Consider the following 25,383-nt stretch of genomic DNA (forward strand, 5'->3'; position numbering starts at 1 on the left):
CCACAGGATAAGTCGACAGCCCGTCTACAGGAGACTACGGCAGTATGGTATCCGGCCACGTCATCCCTACCACGGATCACTCCTGACACCGGAACAACAGACATAGCGTTATATTGATGACATCTTACGGCCTGTTGTGGTGCCCTTTATTCAGCAACAGCCTCGTGTCCTCCTTTTCCAACATGACAATGCAAGGCCACACACAGTTAAGATTGACACAGAACTCCCTTTCAGGTTTTGACATGGCCCGCATGTTCACCGGACATGAATCCCATCAAACACTTATGGGATCACCTCGATCGGCAAACCCGACGTGGCCATGTCCTTCAAGTCAACATCCAGGACTTAGAACGATGTCTCCTCGAGGAATGGCAACGCATCACTCCCAACGTCATCAGACATTTGACATCATCAGGCCGTAGGCGTGTTCTAGCTTGTATTGATGCTCACGGTGGACAAATCGCAACTGACTTGACTTTGTGAGGTGTGGTGTGACATTTCTCTTTGTTTCTGTGATCAGTGCTCTAACGAAATGTTCATTTTTCGACCCCACCAATCTTTAAAGGCTTGTCATATTGGTTGTACAGATTTTATTGAAATGAAATTTTTGTACAGATGTGAAAGGATTTCTTAAAAGCATAACACCAATCCTTAAATTTCTGCATTGTTAAGTTTTTCTTTTATGTCGTTGCAAACAGGTGGTATCGTTTCTTTTGGACACTAGTTTAGTTGCAAAAGTCAGTCACAATCTACAGGAGTCAGTCACGATTTTATTTGTGACTTTGGGGGTCTAGGCCGTCTTCTGTCAATTCTTTAGATTAGAATGGTCGTAGCTTTTGATGATGGACTAGATATTATGGATTTGATTTCAGTTGAAAAGGAAAGGGAAAAGAGTAACAGGGGCGCCCGCTAGACTTGGACTGGGCAAACTACGGGTTTGTCTCAGGGTCTGTTTATACAGGGTGCTGCCTCTTCTTGGTGCTGACGTCTGTTGATCTACATCCATATCTGATATGGTAACTCAAGTCTTGGTTTCGTTGATAGCCTTGTAGAATATGGTAACAACAGACCAAGTTAAGCATTTCCCATAGGAGTGACAGGCCCAAGATAGGGCATGGGAAATGATGCGGTCAAATGCAGGTGCCGATAATTATTTGACACGGATCGTGGTCAGCTTCTCTTGATGGGTGGTTAGGTCTTGGTCGTGGTCGATCAGAACCTGCGTAACCATAGAGAGCAATGTCTGGTTGAGGGTTCTAATATTCTCGTCCACAGCTGAGGTTTTGATTGCTGGACGGATAAAACTATCCAACTCGCAGACTTTGCATTTGAAGGTGAATACAAGTTGACCTTCATTTTGGAGGGTAGGATTGCTAAGTGATGGAAAAAAGGTTTATACTGAGTATGAGTTATTGCCCTTGTTCTTGAAAACGTGTTCAATTTTTAGCTCGTGAAAACTCTACAAAGCAAATATTCAATCGTCAGCGCGGGACTGAATAATAAAACCAAGATTTGTCAAAATTCAGCAAGAATCATGCCTTTTAGTGTTTAAGCTAACTTTGAACGTGTTTTCAAGAACAAGGGCAATAATTCATATTAAATATTTTTCAATTCTTCTGATTTTCAATAGGGTTCATAATTGGGCGATTACGAACATTCACACCAAGTTTTGTCAAAATCCGTCAAGAATTGTGCCTTCTAGAGTGTATACAAGCTAAAAATTGAACACGTTTTCAAGAACAAGGGCAATAACTCATACTAAATATTTTTCGGTTCTTCTGATTATCAATAGGGTTCATCCTTGGGTGATTACGAACACTCATACCAAGTTATGTCAAAATCCGAATTGTGTCTTGTAGAGTGTTTACGAGCAATTGTGGACGGACAGACATGGGTGATGCCCCCCCCCATTTCATGTGGGCATTTAAAAAGGGTAGGCTTATTTGGGTCTCCTGGCACATCAACATTGAAAGCAGATTCTACAAACGTGGATGTATGTATATTTTTAGCAAGCCAAGGTATTCCAATAGAATCGGTAAGCTTACATCATTGATTTTCCGTCTATGAAGCATTTAATTCAAAAATTTCAAAAAACTTTTTACTTTGTTTATACAATAGTAGATTTATATAAAAGAAACTTAAGCTAAGAGTTGACCCTGTAAAAGGTCGCAGGATTGCCTTCTCTTCTGATCACTTGGTGCCACTTTTCATCATAAAATAGATGCGAATGTTTCAACATTTCTTGTCATCTTGATATATGTCAGTAAGTTATATTTGTATCACATGATAGCTTTGTTTTGTCAACTTCCGCCCAAGTAAATGGCATTCTGATTTTGCTTTTATTATTATTTCATTAAATCTGTCAAACTTTAACAATTTTTTGATCATTTGTGAACAGTTCCAAAACTATTGAAATTGAATAAAGATATTTTTATCAGTTACATCTCTTGAACTTATCAGACAAGGTATGCTTACTCTTCTAGACACCTGATACCACTTTTCATTATAAAATACTTACTCACTTATGATTGATATACTTCCTAATGTGAAGAGTTCATTTGCTGCTACCAATGTTTTGCAAAAATGTTTTTGGATTTTGGGTTTCGTTTTTGGTTTGATAGTTAGTACTTGGTTTATTTATTTTACATACCTTGTATGTGTGCTGTCCATCTCAATTAACTGTGGTTCATCTTTAAGATCATCAACTTTTTCTGCACATTCATCAAAGAAAGCTAGACTAGCATCATTTTCAGATACAAATGATCTTTCTTCAACGAATCTAATAAACATTTGAGTTTTCAATACTTGGTTGAAGAATTTAGCATAAGCCTTATCTCGACTCTTTACAAACCCTACAAAAAACAACATAGTATGAATTATTTTGTAATAAGTGCCTTAAAATAAGGACGATATTTTTGTGATATTTTTGTGTTCGTGAATAGAATATAGAATTTGTTATTATTTTGTGACATAGAATTATTTTTTAAAAGTGCTTTAGAGTTGATAGCCTACTATGTAAAATAAATGTACTGTGTATTTCAAACACGCCCACTGACAGCTTTGAATTAAAAAAAATATTTGACAGTACAGTAACAATTCCAAGTATGAAATATTCAACCTTCAGACATACACTTTTTTTGAACTTTCGATACTAGATTATAGTACCAAGTTTCATCAAAATCTGTCTAGAATTGGGCCTTCTAAAGTGTTTACAGGCTATGACTTTAACGCGTTTTTAAGGGGAATAACTCATAAATATTTTTTCGATTTTTCTGATTTTCAATAGGGTTCATCCTTGGGTGATACTCACACCAAGTTTGGTCAAAATCCATCAAGAATTGTGCCTTCCAGAGTATTAATGTCTAATCAGCCACCGAGCCCCACTAGAAATTTAAACAAAGGACCTGATTCACGTGAACAAAATTTGAGGAATTCCAGAAGCAGACTTACCATTTTTTAGAAATACATGTGCAATCAAGACTCATTTGATCCACTCAAACGCCTTGAACCTTTCAATAAATTTTGTATCTTAAAAGAGTTTGTGTCCAGAAACCCAAGAGACTTTTGAACAAATGCAATTACTGATGCACACGATGCAATTGATCTTGGAGCATATCCAGATTCAAATAAATATGCTAAAAGTTACATATCAGAATTGTTTTAAAAGGAAAAACTGGAGATAAACCTTTCTTAATGCAAAATTGTATAAATTTAACCCAGTGACAATTCACAAGAAGAAGGAGCCAATACATTTCTTATAAGCAGGGAAGCCGAAGTATTCAAAATCGAAGCAAGTTCTGATAGATCGACTGTAGGTGTGCATCAAGCCATGGCTCAGATTTGGATTCCATTATCCAATGAATGGCCGTGCTGAAACGTTCAAATGCATGACAGCTTATCTTTAGACCCATAGGCAAGAACATATCGGCAAAGAAGTAAGTTTTTCCATGCAATGGAATTGTTCAACCTTATAAATTATAGTCATTAGGGCAAATTGTTAGGAGACGATAAGCATTTTAAATATCTGTCTTTGCCATGAGTGAACCCCTACATTCTGTTTCACTAACTGGACCACCCTATCAATTGAATCACAAGATACCTCTGTGAAACTAGGATCAATAAATGAATTCACAGAATTTCCTGCTGACGTACAAGTGCAAATTGTGTATCGTAAAAGTTGAAAGCCTTCAAACCATACACAGATGCTAACTCAGCTAGTATAAAAACACCAAGACTGGTCAAAAATATTTTCAAAAAAACACCACGCCTGGTATAGAAGGAATACAACACCAAGCCTGGTGGTACTAAAGTCATAAAGATCAAAGATCAAATATTAAAGATAAAAATATTTTAGGAAAACAAAGCACACCAAGCCTGGTAAAATCTTTACTTGTCACACCAAGCCTGGTAAATACTCTTTTCTGGCCATAGTCCTCTCCCTAACCTAATAATTCTCTTACCAAAGAATGCTGTAGATCTCATCATGATATTTAATTGCCTATCCTATAATCTCTAAAATCGTTTAACAAGATCTAACAAGATTCAATGGAGCTATTTCATAAAGAGTTATCTTCCCTTGGCAACAGATGTCGTGGCTGTACTAGTAGTAGTACTTGCCCCGTGATTAGACAGATTCAGTGATGTCGTCGTCTTCTGCTAGCTTGACAGAGTTACGAAAACGAAACCACTGGAAGAAAAGGTACACTGATAGAAAGGTGAGTGAATATTACTATATTACGGGAAGTCTGATCCTTGTTTAGCCCAATGAATATAGATCTAGCCCCATACTACTCTAACTCACTGCCAGTCACCACAGAGAGACAGTGTACCTCAGTACAACAATAAGCCAATATCTAGAATATAAAAAATTAAACTGTATAATAATAATTTATATGATGAATTATATGCCACAGTATTTTGACAAAAGCCTTTTGTCTCGAACCTGTAGGCCTATAATGTCATAGATTTAATTAATACTTTTGCTTTCTTTTCTTGGACTTAAATCCTATGACAGAAATGCCATCCCATTTGGTCAGAAAGTGGATTCCAGCAATTACAGCTTCACCACCAGAAATCTTTGCCAAACCTGAACAGATCTGTCATTAATGGCTATTTCCAGTATCGTCTTGCCACAGATAAGCAAGCGAGTTGTCATATGAAGGCTCTAGAAAGGGGGAGTGGCTTTTGGAATGTTAAATGTTAAAAGTTAAAATGTCAATGTTTCCACTTATGCTTAGAATATTAAGTTCACAGTTGAGTACTTGAGCAATGTTGACACATAGCTGTAATGATCAGCCAGTAGGCTGAGGAACATTGATCAGACATTCGATGCTTATAAATTTATGTTTAAATTCAAGTTGAGATCTAGTCACAAACGGGGGAAATACTCAACACTCATTGTGATTGTCTGGCGGGTTAAAGACCTCACGGAACCTGTAAACATGTGGCTTCAGTGTTGTTAATGTTGAGTCATTTCATTAAAACTAATGAGAATTATGTTGATGAATGATCCATGACCAGCAAAGTATCGCAATCTGCCTGGATATCAAGATCATATTCAGAGTGCTTTTATCAACTATTGCTCCAATACATCGAAAGATATAACAATGAGGTTTTTGTATCCGAAGGCAGCAGTCATGGATCATGATTACTTAGCTATTAGATTGGACGCACTTTCCCCCATTCCATTTCATTCCATGGGGAAAATTGCATCCAATCTATGAGCTCCCAAAAAAAGACCTATACACTCTACATTCCATCAATTCACACCCAAAAAAGACCTATTCACCCTACATTTCATGTTTCTTGTTTTGAAAAACAGACCACAATTTCTACTCGAATTTTAAACCTTAAAAATGGCTAATAAAAATTACATAGTAGATCCTATCTTTAGATTATAAGATCCAATTCGTTATTCATTTAACAAGAAAAAAGAGGATTATATTATCATCTCCGAGTTGAATGATGGTGGTAGAATTACCTTTGTAATAAATTCATTATCAAATTGGTTGCTTCTTACCAATGCTTATTTCAGATGTGATTTCAAAATTAAAGATGGAACTCCCAATGAAAATCGGGTTCCACAAACTAATACAACGTTAGAAAACAATTTCTTTCCATCTTTATTTAGCGACATGGTTTTGGAAGCTGGTTCAAATCCTATAGAAACCATTAACCACTTGGGAGCGGGATTACCATAATAAATTTTGCTCAAAAACGGGATTAATTTTGAAAATTTTTTTTTTTTTTTTTTTATGCAAAATATAAAATATAATTATATTTTCAAAAAATGGTGATATAAAGTTAGTATTATGGATAAGAATTCCTGTAATTTCAGTTTTTCTCTAATACGGAATAATTTGAAAAAAAAAAAACAATTTTTTTATTTTGGAAAAAATCTTAAGTCAGCTTATATTTTCCAAAAAATAATCAAATATGTATTATTTGAGTATTATGGATAAGAATAATTTTAGTTTTTGATCATTGTAACAGTTGAGAAAAAGAATATATTTATCTATATAATACAAGAGTTTATTCCATGTAAATATTTAGCGCAAATATTTCAAGTTATCACATTTCAAATAAATATTATATCTCAATAATTTAATGCAAATAATATACAACAATTGACTAGTTCATGCAATGGCACAAAATCTAATCAATAACAACTACAAACAATTAAGTGTTCATTTTGAATATAATAACTGCAGCTAATTAACTATTCATTTTAAATATAACATTTTTAATATAACAACGACGCGTACAGCTAAATTTACTCTTCATTTTGGACCAAAAATCTATAACAACTAACAACTTGAATAAAGCATTTTGAATATAACAACTACAGCTATGTTCATTTCGAATAAAACATGTTGGACATAACAACTACAGCTAATTCACTGTTCATTTTGAATGCGATAATTTACTTTAGTGTGAAAACTTTTGAAACATGGCACAACACAAAGAGGAACTTCACACCGTTCACACATATAAAGCGACTCAGTTCTTAGTCCACTTTTAGCACAGACTTCACATCTTTTTGTAGGGTACTTTTTTAGGAAATGTCTTCCCTGTAGGCATGGACTTGGTAAGGAGTGAGGCCTACCATTTGAACAATAAGTTGGTATACGGCAGCTTTCAATTAGTTGAGATACAAGGGATAGCTTGAAATCTAGAAGTGATGATTTCCCACCCAAAGCTTTGTGCAGCAAAAATGAGTGTATGATTGTCAAATCCAGCAAGTAATAAAACAATTTCTTATACCATTTCACGTGTTTACGCACAGATTTACAAGTAGCAGCTAACTGGTCAGACCTGTCTGTTCCACCCATACCATTGTTGTAAGACAAAACACAGGCTGGTTTCAAAATGGGTAAATTGGTTCTGCGATCTGTTTTTCCAGTATCCACCATCTTTGCATCATGCATAGTTGTCAGCATTTTAACATCTTTTTTGTCCTTCCAAACAAGCAAAAGTGTGTTATTTGATGTTTGAAATGTTATTTCACCCCTTTTGAGTTTCTCATTTGATATGTCTCTTGGAATATTCTTACGATTTAAACGAACAGTTCAACATGCATTTGTTTTCTGGGTATTCAGCTGAGCAATGAGATCGGGGCTTGTATACCAGTTGTCAACATAGATGTTGTATCCAAATCCAAGTAGATCTTTACTGACATCCATAACAACCTTTGTACTAGCTGGCAATTCACTTGCATCTGTGTCCTGTCCAGTGTATATCTTGAAATTCCATGTGTATCCAGATGCAGGACCATTTGATTGGTTTAATTTGTATAGATTTATTCCAAATCTGGCACGCTTAGATGGGTTGTATTGCTTGAATCCAAGTCTACCATGAAACTTCATAAGTGATTCATCAATGGAAATATCCTGTGATGGTACATATGGTAAGCTGAAAGTCTATCAGTGCCTTCATCTTCTTCATTATTGTTGAAGTGGAGTTTACGAAGAATACTTGTATATCTGTCACGTGGTATGATATCTGGGAAAAAGGAAATTTCAATCTGGGGATCCCTACTCCAATACATCTCAATTTCTGGTTTACGTACAATACCACACAAAATCGTAACGGCTAAAAAAACAATAAGTTCATCATGAGTAACATCAAACCATTCTAAGTCATGAGGTTTTTTAGCAGGGTTTTCTTGTCTGGATGTTGCTTGTGCAAATAAATTTGTTTCGTCCACAATTTTCACACATAAATTCATGGAATATATCTAAAGCAGAGCTGTTTTCATTCATGTTATCAAGCTTGCAACCCGGCTCTCCTGTAAATTAAAAAATCTTCAGACGATTGTCGATTTTCTCCCATTTCCATTCAGCCGAAACAGTATTATTAGGCCTACTTTCGTTTTCACTACAGCTGTCAAAACCGAAGGAATTCGCCCTTGCAAATTCTAATTCTTGATCGGATTCCTCGGATTCATTATTGCTATCTTCACTTGAGTTTTTATCATCATCTGAAGACGATCCCGAATCCACAAACATATTCCTGATCTCATTTTCATTCAAATTGAATTTTCGTTTGTTTGCAGACGCGGTGATGGAACGGGCGATAACTCTTACCTCTGCCAACTCTTTTAGGCTCACAAACAAAACAGAATTATGTTCTAGAGTCCGGTACGAAAAGTCTCAGACCACCATCCGCGTCTAAGTGGTTAAACACCCTGGGGACTTTGACACAAAGTTGAAAACAAATCTATATCCCAAAAATTACGATTCAGTTTTAGACTTGATACCAGATGTTGTTGATGGAAGTGTTTTAAAAGAACCGGTAAGAAATGTTCCAAATAAAGCAGATTAAACTAGAGTGAAATTTATTGCTCGAAACACTTGAAAGAGTAGGACGAGCAGCTAATTATGGATTCGAAAAATGAGTACTTCAGTACAACAATACCGTTGATAATAATAGTTGGGGTATTTACGTAAATTGGAAGTTCTATCCATTATTCGATCTGTTGAAAGGTTTCCATAGGATTACCATATAAAAGTCATCTACAAAGAGAAATCAATGATGATAAGATATTTTTTGGAGAGAATGCTTCCAATGCAAAATTAGAAATAACGAATCTCCAACTTTATATACCTGTCATAACACCATCAATTGAAGTAGAAACAAGAATATTCAACATGTTGACTAAAGATATTGAAATAGCTTTTCTTCGTCGTAACATGGTAGGTAGCATGACTTTAACTGGAGAATCCACTACTTGGCCAATCACCAATACTATTAAACCAGCAAGATATTTAATGGTTGGTTTCAAGAACTTACCAGACTCTCAGACGAATAACAAGAATGTCTTTAGAGCGGCATTGAACCAAAATCAAGATCCTATAATCCATAAAGTTCAAGTAAGATTAAACAACGATTAATATCATAACCAACCTTTAACAATTAATCCAACCACAAAGGATTATAATGAATTGTATAGAAACTATAAAAAGATGTGTGAATTATTTCGAAATCAACCTCAGTTTGAATCTGTAGATTTTGCACTTAATCATCCAATCTTCTGTTTTGATCTATCAGCTCACCAAGAAGATCTTTTCAAAACAGGAGTAAAAAAAAATATTCATATTGAAAAAACACAAGGAGATGTAACCGGGTATTGTTTACTACTCGAGGAAGCAAAACATTTAATAAAAATAGCAGATAGAAGAATGATAAGAATTGAGTAAAAAATACACCCTTAAAAATCACAGAAGAAACTTAAGTCAAGAAAATAATAGAAGCTATTGAAACAGCTTCACCAACTGTAAAAACTTACAATGGTAAAAAATCAACATAACTAAAAAACTTATTGATAAATATAAATATTGTAAAGTCAGAGACGAAATAGACTTAGAAAGAATTAACGCGAACGCAAAGGAAGGTGGATTTTTACCTTTCCTACCTTTGATATTTGCTGGTCTTACCGCAGCGAGTGCAATAACTGGTGGTACAGCTGACGCAGTAAGTTCTGCCAACGATAAGAAAGCAGCTATAGAAATAGCTTCTGACAAACATAGACATAATTTAGAAATGGAAAAGGAAGCACATAAAGCAGCAACTGCAAAAAAAGGTTTAGGAGTGGCAAATATATTAGGTACAGTTAAAGAATTTGGAAAACGATTTGGGGAAGAAACCAAGAAAACTGTTAAACAAGGATTAAACAGTATCATAGACAAAATCAACACAGGAGAAATGAAAGTCAAACATAGAGGTAATATTTTTAAAAAACATACACATTGGAGAAGGATTATTTCTTTCTAGTATCTAGGAGATGGAGTGATTTTTGGAACAAAATAAAATAATAAAAATTTGCTCATGTGTATATGTGGTAGTTCAGGTTCTGGGAAAACTCATCTTACTTTTAACATGTTGACAACACCAAACTTTTTAGATTTCTATTCTCTGTATATCTACACAACAACACCAGAGCAATCATATTATCAATTCCTCAAAGCTTTAGAATATTTACCAAAGAAAGATGTTCAAGACATATTTCAATATTATGAAGACAATGAAGAAGAAGTGGAATTAATAGATATCATAGAGAACTTCATTAAAGCAAAGAATCCATCTTTCAATAGAACAGATAGAAAAGTTTTCCTTACGAAAAATGTTAATGATTTAGATTTGTCTATAATTGATAGTGAACGAAAGAACTTAATAATGTTTGACGAATGCATAGCACAATGAAGTCAAACTGTTCAACAAGAATTCTTCACGAAAAGGAAGACATCATAACTGTCACTGCATATACCAATCCCAATCTTTTTACGGGATGGATGCTATGTTTATTAAGAAAAATGCAAATTGTTTTTTAAACGATTAAGATTTATCTCAAATCATTCAGTCGATAAATCATGGAATGGATATAGATACATTTAAAAAGGTTTGTAAAACTCAATGGAGAAACCCAGATGATCATGGATATGTATTTGTTAATACTAGAAAACCTGCAGGTTAAAGAGTTATGATTGGCATATGTTAATTTATTTTTTTAAAAATGAATAGCGATTGGAATAATATTTTAAAATGAAATAGAGAATATATTAAAGCTAAAAATAAAATAATGTCACAAGTTGAAAAAACAAATTACAACAACTTGGATTAACAGAAAATCTACTAACTCTATTTCAACCAATATTAAAAACTCAAGAGGATATTAAAAAGAAATTAGCTTTAGAATATAGAATCACACCTTGTATAGAACCTACACCCTATAAAGATCACCCCGATCCAAAATCGATTGAATATGGTGGTATAATTAGGACATTAGATGATATAAAGCAGATTTACCAAAGAGTATTACACCAATCATTGATGATGAGGGGTTATTGTTTAATGGATTTAGAATAAAATTTAGGGCAAATTCCCCTATATTCAAAATAGATACAAAATACTTTATATTTACATTAACAAAAGGATTAATAGATGTAATGAATGGGGGGGAGGGGATGTTTATATTGCTGATTACAAGGATTTAGTATCATACTCAAAATTTTTACATGCAATAAGAAAGTCGGGACCCGAAACAAATAGATCAAAACAAGTTGAAACATATATAAAAAAAGTTATTGGTGATGAATATGAAGTTGAGGAATCAGATGATGAATATGAAGTTGACGAAGCAGATGATTATGCTGAAGACAATTCAATCACACAAGAAATAGACGAATTCGAAGATATGGTATCTGGACAAGGTATAACGTTTTTATCCGACAACGAGGAACTACTGAATAGGAATTAATTGAATAGGAATTTATTATTATTTATGTAAAATAGATATTAAAATTTGCAACTAATTGTAAGACATTGCAAAGAGGTTTCTAAACTTTTTATTGGGAACACTGATAGCATTGATTTGCACCATTGTAAGACATTGCAAAGAGGTTTCTAAACTTTTTATTGGGAACACTGATAGCATTGATTTGCACCATTCCAATTTCCATAATAGTCAGTGGTTCTTGCAATATTAAAACTAAGTGTTTTATGATGTCACCCCCGCCAAGACCCCATATGAACTTAAGAGGGTGGTAACTCACGCTTTAGAATTTTGAAGGATTTTGCTAGACAAACATACATGTGTACAGGTCAAGAAAAAAACATCTGGAGATTTGCCTTGAAAAATCTGGAGATTTGGTGAAAAGTCGGGGAAAATTTTTCCAAAGCGCATAAATTCATGATTTTGAAACTCCAAATTGATTATTTTTTTTTTAAAATAAGCCTTAAGCCTTGTAAATTAATTAAATTGATCATAGGCCTACATGACACAGTTAACTTAATTAAAATTAACAAATCTATAATAGGGATAGGCCTACTCAGGCAAAATAACTCTAGAAATAGTGCCTGATATTTTAAGTTTAGGGGCCCAAAAAATGTTAATATTGTCATTCTTCAGTAATTATTGAATCAAAAATAATGTCAAGGTGAAATGAAAACAAGCATGATCCCAGCCCTCTAAATTAAATGGTACCGGTAGGCCTACATCATACATGTAATACCATATTAAAAAATCGGTACATTCTGAAAGCAATATTTAGTAAATAATATGTACTGGCAATGTTACTTTTTCCAAAGGTGTAATTCATGACATCTAAAATATCTCCAGTCCGATCATTAAATAATTTTCCTGCAACATTCTCACGAAGTATTGAACTGAATTTACCGCTTTTTGACATTCTTCAGATATGGAAAGACTTGTAATAAGTAAGCTTGTTATACAGGCAATAAATGAATGTTTACAGGCTACAGTAAAATTACTAAACGATTTTATGAAACGAAGTTTGAGTTTACATAAGAATTAGACATCCAGTCGCGCATCATAATCTACCGATAATAAAAAAGATTTCTGAAACAACGTCTATGTTATATAGGCCTATCAGACTGCCACAGATTGACGGTATAAAATACTATGAAGACTTCAAGGTTTCGTTTTTTAGTAGAAGTAGAGCTACCGTAAAATTTACGGTAAAAGTGAAAGTAGAATCTACCGGATGTTGTTTTATAAAGTGTGTCACGTGGGCTTAAAATACACATTATCGGGTGAAAATAGATCAAATTACTATCTTAATTAGGGATTAATTAATCAGGTACTGATAATATTATTACCTGATGAGATTAATGCGTGTTATCGATGATCAAGATACAAGTAATGATAGATATTTTGTTGCTTTATGGTAAAGAATTTGGACATTGAAAGCGGTAGGCCCCGTGAAAATTTGATCAAGAAAAAAACAAAAAATCGGTAGAATTGGGTATACCGCCGGTAGAGCGGTAGACAACATGCAAAAGCGGTAGAAACCCGACATCATCGGTAGATTACACATGTATGTAGACAAATAACGCCTTCTACATGAACTCTTGCAGAAGCAACACAACGGTCATTTACAACTTTGTGTGGTTCTAATTCCCCTTTAGTATTGTTGGTCTATTGACATATTTATCCTTGCAATTAAAAATGTCTTGTACCATTATTCCACGATGAGCCATAATACTGTCATAGGAATCACTTATATATGACACTGAACCCTGTGGAAGTAGAAGTCATCAAAATCATAAAAACCTCTATAATACTGCAAGGCCTTCGAATCTGTTCTAAACACTCGATAGAAAAGTTGTTGGCCGAAGTCATTAAACAATGTACATCTGCATCTGCGTACTTTTGTTCCTCTTCTTGGCAAATGGACTGGTCTTCACTATCAATCTCAATTTCAGCAACTTCCAAACTATCAACAGTAGTAATACTAGTATATGTATTAGGAGGGGCTGTAACTGTAGTGGAACTTATTCTTTTCTTTAGACGGTCGTCTCTTGAAGTGGAAAATTTAGAATAAGATGTATGTCTCAAATCAAAAACTGTTCGAATGACATGGTCTTTCAAAATTCTTATTTCACCTGTTGGAAGAGAAAAAATCAAATCAGTGACTTTATGGGGTGATAGCACAATCTACTTTACTTTGGCTCTTCTGAATGGAAAAATAATAGGCAGTGCTTGACAGGCGTAGGCTAATTATCATTATGCTGGGCAGGTGAATCTGTCCAAATTATTAGTGATATTGATACTATACTGCTAACAATTTCCTTTCCGAACTGTGTAAGAGTAAACCCTGATAATTAATGGTATTAGCGCAAGTCATAACAGTGCACAGACCCAAAACGTTGACCATTTTTGACATCTGCTGGGTGGCAGTCTGACTTCAAGTTCTAAATCAAATTATGTTTAGCTCTTGAATTGCTAAAATCTTGCGATGGAGTTTGACAAATTTGTGTCAGGAAGTGTGATAAATAATTATTCTATCTATCAGGCAACAATTCCAAATATTTAAGAACTTACCAAGTAGTGAAACTGGACGGAAATTGCTCTGCAAGAAATGACTGGAACACACAACATCCCACTGCTTTGGCGGTCCACCAAAATTCCAGCAATCAGGAACACAACAATATTGAGGCATTGTTTTTTTGTTGTTCATCTGCTACTGTCAAAACAAAACTCAATCCACCATAAAAAAGTATGCCGCTCAGTACAGTGGCACCACCAGAGTAGATAACTCGTTATGAAATAGCCTCCATTTGAAGTGTTTGGGGACGCCCATTCGTTCATAGACATGACTAAAATTTCCATTAACTGCAGGGATTAACGAGATCACGTCTGGTTCTTTACAAGTATGAAAAAGGAGATGTTTACTAAAGACGCCATTTTGAGATCAATTTCTATTTCTGGATGTGTGCGTATGGGTAGGAATAATACTTAACCTCAACAAGAAGGGTTATTGGCATCAATTTCGTAATGTATACGCCATGAGGAAAGCGGAGTTGAAAAAACTATCGCTAAAAGTAAAGACATCTCTCAAGGAAAAAATTAGGACTTATCTAATAAGAATTTCAATGAAATCCTGCGATATAAATTCACAAAGCGCAACCAGCCTCATCATCAAGGCAAAGCCGAACATGTATCTAGAAACAAAAAACGAGTGCCGTCAGAAGAGAGAGAAATGCTGTGAGCTAAGGATACATCTCACTTCATCCTTACTACCAATAATTCTTATCTGAAAAGCAATTCAAGAATCTTCAGTGTGTCTATAAAGCAATCCAAGAAATTGAAAGCTTTTTCAAAGTTTTCAGTGAGAAGAACAATTCAACGTGGCATCGATGAAGTGAATGAATTTAAAGCGGTAAATTAAATAAGACATAACTACGAACAACCGATAGCAACAAAGAACCCATGAAACTTATATCCATAAAATATATTATATTCATAATATTTATTTACGTGCTTAAAATTGAAGAACAAGGCAATAACTCATACTAATTATTTTTCGATTTTTCTGATTTTCAATAGGATTCATCCATGGGTGATAATAAACACTCATACCAGGTTTCGTCAAAATCTGTCAATAATTGAAATTTATAAACCATTTATGAGCTACAAATTGAAAGCGTTTTCAAGAACAAGGACAATAACTCATACTAAATATTTTCTGATTTTTTTGTTTTCAATAGGGTTCATCCTTGGGTGATTACAAACAACCATACAAAGTTTTGTCGAAATCAGTCAAGAATTGTGCCTTGTAGAGTGTTTAAGGAGGGACGGACAGACGGCGGACGGACGGAAATTTCATATGGGTATAAAAAATAGACCAAAACAAGTGTGACAATGAAATTAACAGCCTGTAATTTACACTAACCACTTGACATGTTTACAAAAACAAGCAATCAATTGTAATCACATAACAATAAAAAATTGATAAAAGCCAATAATATACCTTGCATGTCAAATAAACTGGCAGCATTTGTAGCTTTTAGATTCAGTTGACTGGATGAAATAGGATTTAAAAAATTTCGATAACCCTTTAAAATACAGGACATAAAATGTAAAAATGCTTCTTGTATTTCCAATTCTGTTGACATCTATAACATAAAAATTCAATATTTCAAACTATAATCAAATACAGATATTTTTTCTCATTCGGATTCCGTCAAACATAAACACAACACGTACATAATATTTTCAAGGGTATAAAATGTTACGCATATAGAAAGTCTAATCTCCCAATAAGGCATTTTTTTTTCGATATTTGAACATTATTTTATGAATTGGTCTGCCTTCAGTATTATATGTCTTTATTTTTCCTTATCTATCATATACTTGAAACACAATGTAAGTGATGTAGGTCGGAGGCCCCTTACTGTGCACATTTAAGATCCCTCGACAGTTGGAATTGCAGAAATGCAATTGTCCTGGCAAGAATCATGCCTTTTCACAAACAAGGGTAAAGATAGCTTCCCAGAAAAGATAATATATGCCCACTGGCAGCTTTGATTTTAAACAAAAATATTTGGTAGTACAGTAACAATTACCAGTATGAAAAATTCAACCTTTGGTCATACATAATAATATTAGTTTCATCAAAATCTGTCAAGAATTTGGCCTTTTAGATGGTTTACGGACTTGAATGCGTTTTAAAGAACAAGAGCAAAAACTCATACAAAATATTGTTTGATTTTATTATTCTGATTTCACAATTTCTGATTTTCTGGGTTCATTCTTGGGTGAAATTTCGTCAAAATCAAACAAAGATTGTGTCTAAAATGTTTACATGCTAACTATTGAACACATTTTCAAGAACAAGGGCAATAAATTTTTTTTCGATTTTTCTGATTTTCAATAGGGTTCATCTTTGTTATCACAACAAACATTTTCATGAAGTTCCGTCAAAATCTGTCATAAATTGAACCTTGAACCTTCTACAAGCTAAAATTGAACACGTTTTTAAGAACAAGGGCAATAACTCATACTAATTATTTTCGATGTGCCTTCCAGAGTATATATGAGCAATTGTAGACGGACTTCTAGTACTTGCAAACTTTTTCAGGCGATACTAAATATTAGCAGGTTTCGTCAAAATCTGTCAAGAATAGGGCCTTCTGAAGTGTTTTAATCAGCCGGCGTTATTAGCTTAAACAGCACAAAAAAAAATTTGATGGCAAAGCCTTATTACAAGCAAGCAACCATACCTATAATGTTGATTAGGGTCCCTGGTGAGAGCTAAGTGGGGGGGTTGAAAGATCATATCTTTGCCGTTTCTATGGTAACAAAGTATTACATAATCAAACAAAAAACTAGCTTTTTGCGAGTAAACATAGTTTCTAGAAGTAATTGGAAGTTTTATCGATTCAAATAAGGATTCTACATGTAATTGTGTGACTTTGCTTTTAGCAAAGTCCCAGTTTGTTATCGTAATGTCCCATCGAAATTTACACACCTTCCTGAGCCTAGTTGCAGCAACCATTCAACTTCTCTAGACCTTCTGTAGTGGCAACGTGTTCCTTAAATATATATTGGAACATTTTTGCAAAACCGTAAGTGCCACAGTTCAGCATGTGCAAAAAGTTGAAAACAGCTCTAAAAGGTGCATTTTTGCCTCTATTTTTTGCGGACTTTCATTTTTAGAATGTGTCTGTAATTTCTAATCTGATAGTAGTTGCAGAATTTTGAAATTCGAAATTTTGTCGCACACTTTTTTGATCAAATTTTGCAATTATTTTGCAACTTTTTTGTTTTTGTATCGATTGATCTGAAATTTAAAATTCAAAGAGACATCACTAAAGTAAATAACATGTAACTGTCAAATATTTAAATTATTGAAAGTACAATCCACTTCCGGTCGAATAACTTCCGGTGTAATTGAAATAGGTCAACGAAATTTATGTAAGAAAATGCCATTACAAAAAAACGAAGAAAAAAAAATCCAGACAGGAAGTGATACTTTGGCCGCCATATTGAAAAAACACACTTTTTGTAAAACTCAAAATGGGGCCTCAGGGTAAATGTTGATATGCTCAAATTAGATGTGTATGTATTATGCAATCGATTGCGCAAAAAACGTTTGAATTTCAGTTTTGCTTTTTTGCAACTTCCGGTTGAAATTTTTTCAAACTGAAAACACTGATACCACGTGACCTTGACCTTTGATGACCTTGACCTTTATACGGATGGCTATCAGTTGAAACTTCGACATTTGACCTCCGACATGTACTTCCGGTTTTTTAGTTGTCCGAAAACAGCCAAATTCGCAACTTTGGACTGCTCTAGCACGTGACCTAATTAACCCAGAGGGTTACTTTTTTCGGTTTCCTAATGTGCTTCTCATGCACTTTACATAGATATATAACAATCGTTTTTTTAAAGCAAAATTGAAATTGGTGATTTTTTCAAATTTGAGAGGTTTTTTTTACAATATTTGTGTCTCTTTGAGCTTGGTGTATGTATATCTTATGACCTATTTGATGTAGAACCTTGAAATTTGGAATACAACTAGACACTTTGAATATGAATTCACCTATGACGAAAAAATTAATGTGGGCATGGCACATCCGGGTTGAATTACTAATTGTTAACATTTAGGGGCAGGGGCATAAATTGCATAGGATACGTTTGTTCAAAAAGGGACTTTGCACACAATTCCCTCATCCTTTTGACCAGTTTGTGTTAACAGCTCAGTTGTTTCAGCTTTATAGTTCGAAAAAAGGAATTTGGATATTTTCATTTTTTCGATTTTGACCTTCTTTGACTTTTGTCAAGGTCATTGACCTTGGCTATCTGCTGATACTTTCATTTGTGAGGTCTGACGTCTACTACCGGTATTAGAATCTTCTAAATAATGAAAATTTCTCAACTTCAGACTGTTCTTGCACTTGACCTAATTATCGTCAAAGGTTGATTTTTCAGGGTCTTTAGCAAATTGCTACATTTGCAAAGTCCCACTCTGTGCCACGTGTGGCTCTAGTTCCTTTTTGTTTTGCATTTACCTGATAAAAAAAGCCTCAAAAAAATTTTTGCCATGGTAACCACCTGTAAAAACCATTTAAATTGGTACTAAATGATTATAAATACAAGGAAATTTGTAAAATGTTGATGAGTCAGTGATGACAAGCATGTGAGAGATGTCAGTAAGATTCTACTGTACGCATTTTCATTAATTCTTTGGATTTTTTTCCATTTTGGCATTCCACACTCGTGATCTATTAGATGTGGAAGTTTCAAATTTTGAAGAATTTTAATTAAACACCAAAAATCATAGAATTATAAACCAAGAAGTTAAGTTAAGACTGTATTTCATTTTTATTCACCCAAAAGTTAATGTCAGAAATTTTAATTATATTCCGAGAAGTTGTTTTACTTACTTTCCTACAAATATATTGTGCAACAGGTTTTATTATGTACAAAGAAATGTTAATATTCATATCCCAAAAAAAAAAAATTCTATAAAATTTTCTATTTATGTACCAAGAATTTTATTTATATTCCAAGAGGTTTTTAAAAGATCATGTTGCAAGATATTAATTTTTATGGTCCAAGATTCACATGATCATTCAAGATTCACAAAAGCTGATGACATGAATGCTAAACTAAAGTAGTTTTTATCTTAAGTTAATCTGATTTTATCTGGAGCGTTGTTACTTTAATAGGCCCAACGTATAGAGTTATTACATTGATGGTCTTATGTCACTGTGCCGACTATGACTAGGTCTTCTTCGAGGTTATGCTATATATTGCAAAGTTAATTGTAATGTATATTTGCGGTCAACATCTATATAAAGTTTGAGCTTTATATGAACATGTGTAATTATAGCTAAATGCCTATTTGAAAATTTTCTTTAGGGCCTATTATCAAAAAAAGTGTCCAATAGCTTCATATTTGTATTTTATTAGATGTTTAAAACAAAATCAGAATACAGGGCCTGTTTAATATAGGTCTGCTGATGGAAGTGCGAGGGGGGGACTTTTGCCTTCTTTGATTATAAAAATATTCACCTGCTAACAAATGTTTGTTCTACTTTCACTTCATTAGATGTCAAATATCAAAGTATCAACTGATAAACAAGACAAGAGATATAAGCCTTAAGTTTTTGAGAAAAATTCAACAGGAAATTCCAAAAAAGCATAATAAAAATACAAAATCAGCTTTCAAAGATCTTAATTTTTTTTTTATGTTCTTTCATTTGACAACAAATTCATCAAAATCAGATGAGCCTTAATGTCTGAATAACAATTGACGTATTTCATTAAGATATCTTGCCAGGCAAGGTAACATACATCCAATCTCATTCTCAGAAAAGATAACAAAGTCTGTAGTAGCTTCATAATTACAAAGTTTCATAAAGATTGGATAAAAACTGTAGTCTCTATTGTGCCTACAAACTAAATTGACGCTTTTACTAAGTCAAGGACAAAAACTCTGAAGCCGTTTATAAGATAGTTACCAATTTCGAATTTGACTGAGATCTCATCAATATTTACATGCATACCAAGTTTCATTGAGATTGGATAAAAACTGTCCAATCCAAATTTGACTCTTTTTTTGACTGAGATCTCATCAATATATACATTACAGAAATGTGGACAGACGGACCAACTGACTGACTGACTGATTGGCGACGCCAATATACATCCACATTTCAATGTGTAAATTCCAAATAGAGATGTCCGTCTGCTCACATTTCTTGTAAGCATGATAGAGACTACAGTTTTTATCTGATCTTGATGAAACTTGATATGCATGTATGTATTGATGGGATTTCAGTCAAGTTCGAATTTGGTAATAATCGGTTGAACTGATTCAGAATTATTGCCCTTGAATTAGTAAAAAAGTGTCAAATTTGCCTTGTAGGAATGATAGAGACTACAGTTCTCATCCGATCTTCATGAAACTAGGTATGCATGTATATATTGATGAGATCTCACTTGAGTTCGTTATTGGTAACAATTGGATGAAGGTTTTCAGAATGCCTTGACTAAGTAAAAACTTGTCAAATTCGACTTGCAGACACGATGGAGACTACAGTGTTTATCAAATCTTGGTGAAACTAGATGTGTGCATAATGAGTCTATGAATTATTGCCCCTTGTGTGTACTGCGATGAGACATTGAATCAAAATTAATGTCAAGGTGAAATGATGTTTGAAAACAAGAATGATCCGGGCCCTTTAAATTAAATGGTACCGGTAGGCCTACATCATACAATTTATACCATATTAAAAAATCATTATGTACTGAAAGCAATATTTAGTAAATAATATGTACTGGCAATGTTACTTTTTCCAAAGGTGTAATTCATAACATCTAAGATATCTCCAGTCCGATCATTAAATAATGTTCCTGCAACACCCTCACAAAGTATTGAACCAAATTTGCCGCTTCCATTTTGACACTCTTAAGGTATGGAAAGAATTTTAATAAGTAAGCCTGTTATGCAGACAATAAATGAATGTTTACAGGCTACAGTAAAATTACAAAACGATGTTATGAAACGAAGTTTAAGATTACATAAGAATTAGACATCCATCAATAAATACATGCATACCAAGTTTCATCAAGATCAGATAAAAACTGTAATCTCTAACGTGCCTACAAGAAATGTGAACGGAGGGATGGACAAACAGATGGACCTTCGGACAGGGGTGACGGAAATATACGTCCACATTTGCATGTAAAGCCACATACCCATATGGCATATAAAATCAAAATGGTGGCCAAAGTCCGAAATCGTGATTCTTCCTTTTTTTGTGATAATGTTGGCTACCGATCAGTATAGGTTCTGTTGAGAAATATAAATTACACCGGAAGAAGTTTAAACGGAAATGAAAATTTTGATTAAACCATTTTCGTTTTGTCTATACACTTACATTTTTAGATTAAATGGACAGTGACATTTAAGACGAGAAAAACTATTGGAAAGTTCTACGTGGTCAAAAAAGGCGAAGATTTAATTGGACTAGATTTGATTGGTAATTTAAATATGACAATTTGTGTTAAACCTAAGAATGTTGATAACATTTCTAACCTGGTTTTCCAAGTTAACAGAGTTACGAGTTTCGATCAACTTAAAAACAAATTCCCTACAGTATTTAATGGTATTGGTCGTGCTAAAAACTTTCAACATCACTCTATTTTGGTTGATGGTGCCATATTATAACAGTAGCTCAAAAGACTAGACCTGTAGCATTTGCAACGGAACAGGAGTTGAAGCAAGAAATAGATGATCTTTTGTCAAAGAAAATTATCAAGAAAGTGGATCATGGAACATGGGTCAGTCCAGTCGTAGTTTCAAGACGTAAAATCAATAAGATAAGGTTGTGTGTTGACCTTCGATCTGTGAATAAATATATCGTACCAAACAAATTGCCTAACATTGAAACATTGATAGGATCTATTCGAAAAGCGTGCTATATAACAAAATTGGATATGAACTGCCTATCATCAGTTACCTCTTAGTAATTCTACTCAGGAAATTACAACATTATATCGATATGATACAGGACCTTTCGGATAAGCTGATATTCCTGGTGGTTTCCAGAAAATGATGGATCAAATTTTAGCAGGATGTCAATCTGCTTGACGATATTTTAATTGTAGCAGAATCAGAAGAAGTCCATGATAAAAGAATCTGTGAAGTTCTTACAAGACTTAGTAAACATGGTCTTACTATAAGTTCATCAAAATGTTTCTTCAAAGTTCAGGAAGTGAATTGGTTAGGTTTTAGTATTTCTCCTAATGGTGTTAAAATGCTAACTGAAAATATGGACGCTGTTAGAGACATTCTTCCTCCTAAAAACATTAAAGATGTTCAGAGTGTACTTGGTTTTTTCAATCATTATTCTAAATTCATTCCCAATTTTTCGCAAATAACTGAACCAATTCGTAAACTAGTCAGAACAAATGTACAAATGAAAGTTTAGAAAAGTTAAAGAAATCATTAACTTCACCACCTGTCCTAGAATTTTATCGAACTGATCTTCCAACATTTGTTACTTGCGATGCTTCTGATTATGCACTTGGCACTGAACTTTCTCAGAAATAATAAAATGGTGACATTCGACCTGTTGCTTTTGCATCCAAAATACTTACAGACTGTGAACGCAAGTATAGTATCGGTGAAAAAGAAGCGTTGGCTTGTACATATGCTGTTCGTAAATGGGATCGTTATCTTCAAGGAAGACATTTTCAACTGATTACTGATCATATAGCTTTAGTTACTTTACTACAAAGTTCAAAAGATAGTTCAGGACATAAACCAGCTAGAATTGCAAGATGGGCAACTATATTATTAGACTATGATTTTGAAGTGATATATAAGAAAGGATGTACTAATGTCATTGCTGATGGATTATCAAGATTACGTAAAATAGAACGTGCTAGTGTTACGATATGTGATATTTCAATAGATGAAAATAATTTATGTCAATCTCTTACTGTGCAATCTATCAAAATCTCACACAATGTTTTATCAGAAAAATCACGCGAAGATAGTGTGATAAGTGAAGTTGTGGGATATGTGAATAAAAACAATTGGCCAGCTAAAAAATTTCTTCATGGTGATGTATTATCATTCTACCATCTTAAAGATGAATTGTTTACGTTCAATGATAATTGTTTAGGCCGAGGAAATAGAACTGTTATTCCGAAATCTTTGATAAATGACATATTAGAACTCTCACATAAAGGACACTGTGGAATAGTTAAGACTAAACAAAATTTAAGATCAGTAGCATATTGGTAGGAATTGATAGTGATGCTGAAAATTTTGTTAAGCAATGTTATATTTGTGCAAATAGTGACAAGTCTGCAAAAAGTTCACATGCTCCTTTAAGTCCGCACAAAATGTCAAAATATCCTTGGTGTGATATTGCAATCGATATTCAAGGACCTTTCGAAACTGCACCTTAAGGTTCAAAATATCTTATTAATGTTATTGATTATTATAGTAAATGGCCAGAATCATGTATGATTGATAATATTAATTCCTGTAATGTAATTAATTTTCTAGAAATTCTTTTTAGTACATTGGAAATACCTGAATCTATAACTTCTGATAATGGACCTCAATTTGTTAGTAAAGAATTCACTAATTATTTAGATAGTTTAAATATTTTACATATAAGAACTCCCAACTTTCATCCAGAAAGTAATGGTGCTATAGAGAGGTTAAATGGTACTATTAAATCTTTATTACAAGCAAACTTGAAATCAAAATCTACATGGGTAAAATCTCTCAGAACAGTGTTAAGAATTATTCGTAGCACAAAGCATTCTACAACTGGTGAATCTCCATTTTATTTGATGACAGGGAGACAGATGCGTACTAGATTCAGACTATGTAATTAAAAATGATAAATATTCTAGTTATGTCTATACGAAACAAAGTAGTATGAAAGATAGATATGATAAGAAATATAGAGTTGTAAATCATAACTTCAATGTAAGTGATTTAGTTAGAATTAAGCTTACTAATATTCCAAATAGTCATAAGATGAGTTCTCATTATTCTGAACCAAAATGTATTGTTAATATAGAAGGTAATGTTATAACTTTAAGCATGGTAAGAAATGGCATTCAGATGATTTAGTGTTATATACATGTAATAAAGAGAATATGCCTGATACTGATACGGGAAATAATAAGGAACAATATTCTTGCAATCCTGATGAGAACAATACAAAGATAAATCTTGATGATAATTTAAGACAATCTAGTAGAACAAGATTTATTCCTAGCTATTTGAAAGATTATGAGATGTAGTGTAAGTCATTCATTTATACTCATTCATTCCAGGTTTTGATATTGTTTATTCAAAATAAGCTTTCTTACATTATTATTGTATTGAGATGTTCATAATATTGTTTATGCATTCGTTGTTCATAGATTTGGTAAAGCATTCTAAGAGTTTTTTCTATCTTACTTATCCTTGGTATAATTATTACTTTCGAGAATTTCTCAATGTCAAAATAGCTTAATATTTAGTCTAACGTTCATAGAGCTATTCATTCCAATATTATTTTGATATTATATTGTTAAATTGTGCTTGAATCTGAAATGTTGATTTATGTTTTTATGCATAGTGGAAAAAGTATTAATGTTCACTGATTTCTATAATTTGACAAGCATTCAATATTTACATTAAGTTTTAGTTTTTTTCAAAAGAGGAAAATATGTGGTGTTTATATGTAGGTTATATGAGGTCACGTTAAAGGTATAAAGGTCACGCATGCGCAGTGATGAAATGTAAAAGATTACATGTAACGATGTGTTGATAGTAATGGAATAAAGTATATTGAATCGAATATATATCGTTATTCTACCCACGCATCAACACAATAGTTGAGATAGCACAGCAAATATAAAAGTATAAATAGATAGCCAATGTAAATGACCTTTGATCCTACAAAAGTCAAGGTCAAAAAAGGTCAAGGTCAGAAATTGAAAATTTTGAATTTTCAAAACATGTTCCTTTTTTTGAACTATAAAGCTGAAAAAATCGAACTTCTAAGACAATGTGGCTCAACAGTAATTGTATGCAAAGTTCCATATTGAACAAA

At 33.4% G+C, this 25,383-nt stretch overlaps 2 protein-coding genes across 2 annotated transcripts in view; both read right to left on the bottom strand.

Moving 5' to 3' along the window:
- Positions 1 to 2,868, bottom strand: part of LOTGIDRAFT_111776 (hypothetical protein) — a gene marked incomplete at both ends in the record, with an annotated part of 16,278 nt that extends 13,410 nt beyond the window's left edge. The window contains one exon of the mRNA XM_009049721.1: positions 2,651 to 2,868. Within this exon, the coding sequence (XP_009047969.1) occupies positions 2,651 to 2,868 (218 nt within the window). The remainder of the gene's footprint in view (positions 1 to 2,650) is intronic.
- Positions 2,638 to 15,915, bottom strand: LOTGIDRAFT_111606 (hypothetical protein; the record flags this gene model as incomplete). Its single annotated transcript, XM_009049722.1, has 2 exons — positions 2,638 to 2,894; positions 15,771 to 15,915. The coding sequence occupies 2 exons, from the start codon at positions 15,913 to 15,915 to the stop codon at positions 2,638 to 2,640; spliced, it is 402 nt and encodes a 133-aa protein (XP_009047970.1).
- Positions 15,916 to 25,383: the final 9,468 nt, after the last annotated feature.

The sequence above is a fragment of the Lottia gigantea genome (assembly GCF_000327385.1).
Source record: "Lottia gigantea unplaced genomic scaffold LOTGIsca_14, whole genome shotgun sequence".
NCBI lineage: Eukaryota > Metazoa > Mollusca > Gastropoda > Lottiidae > Lottia > Lottia gigantea.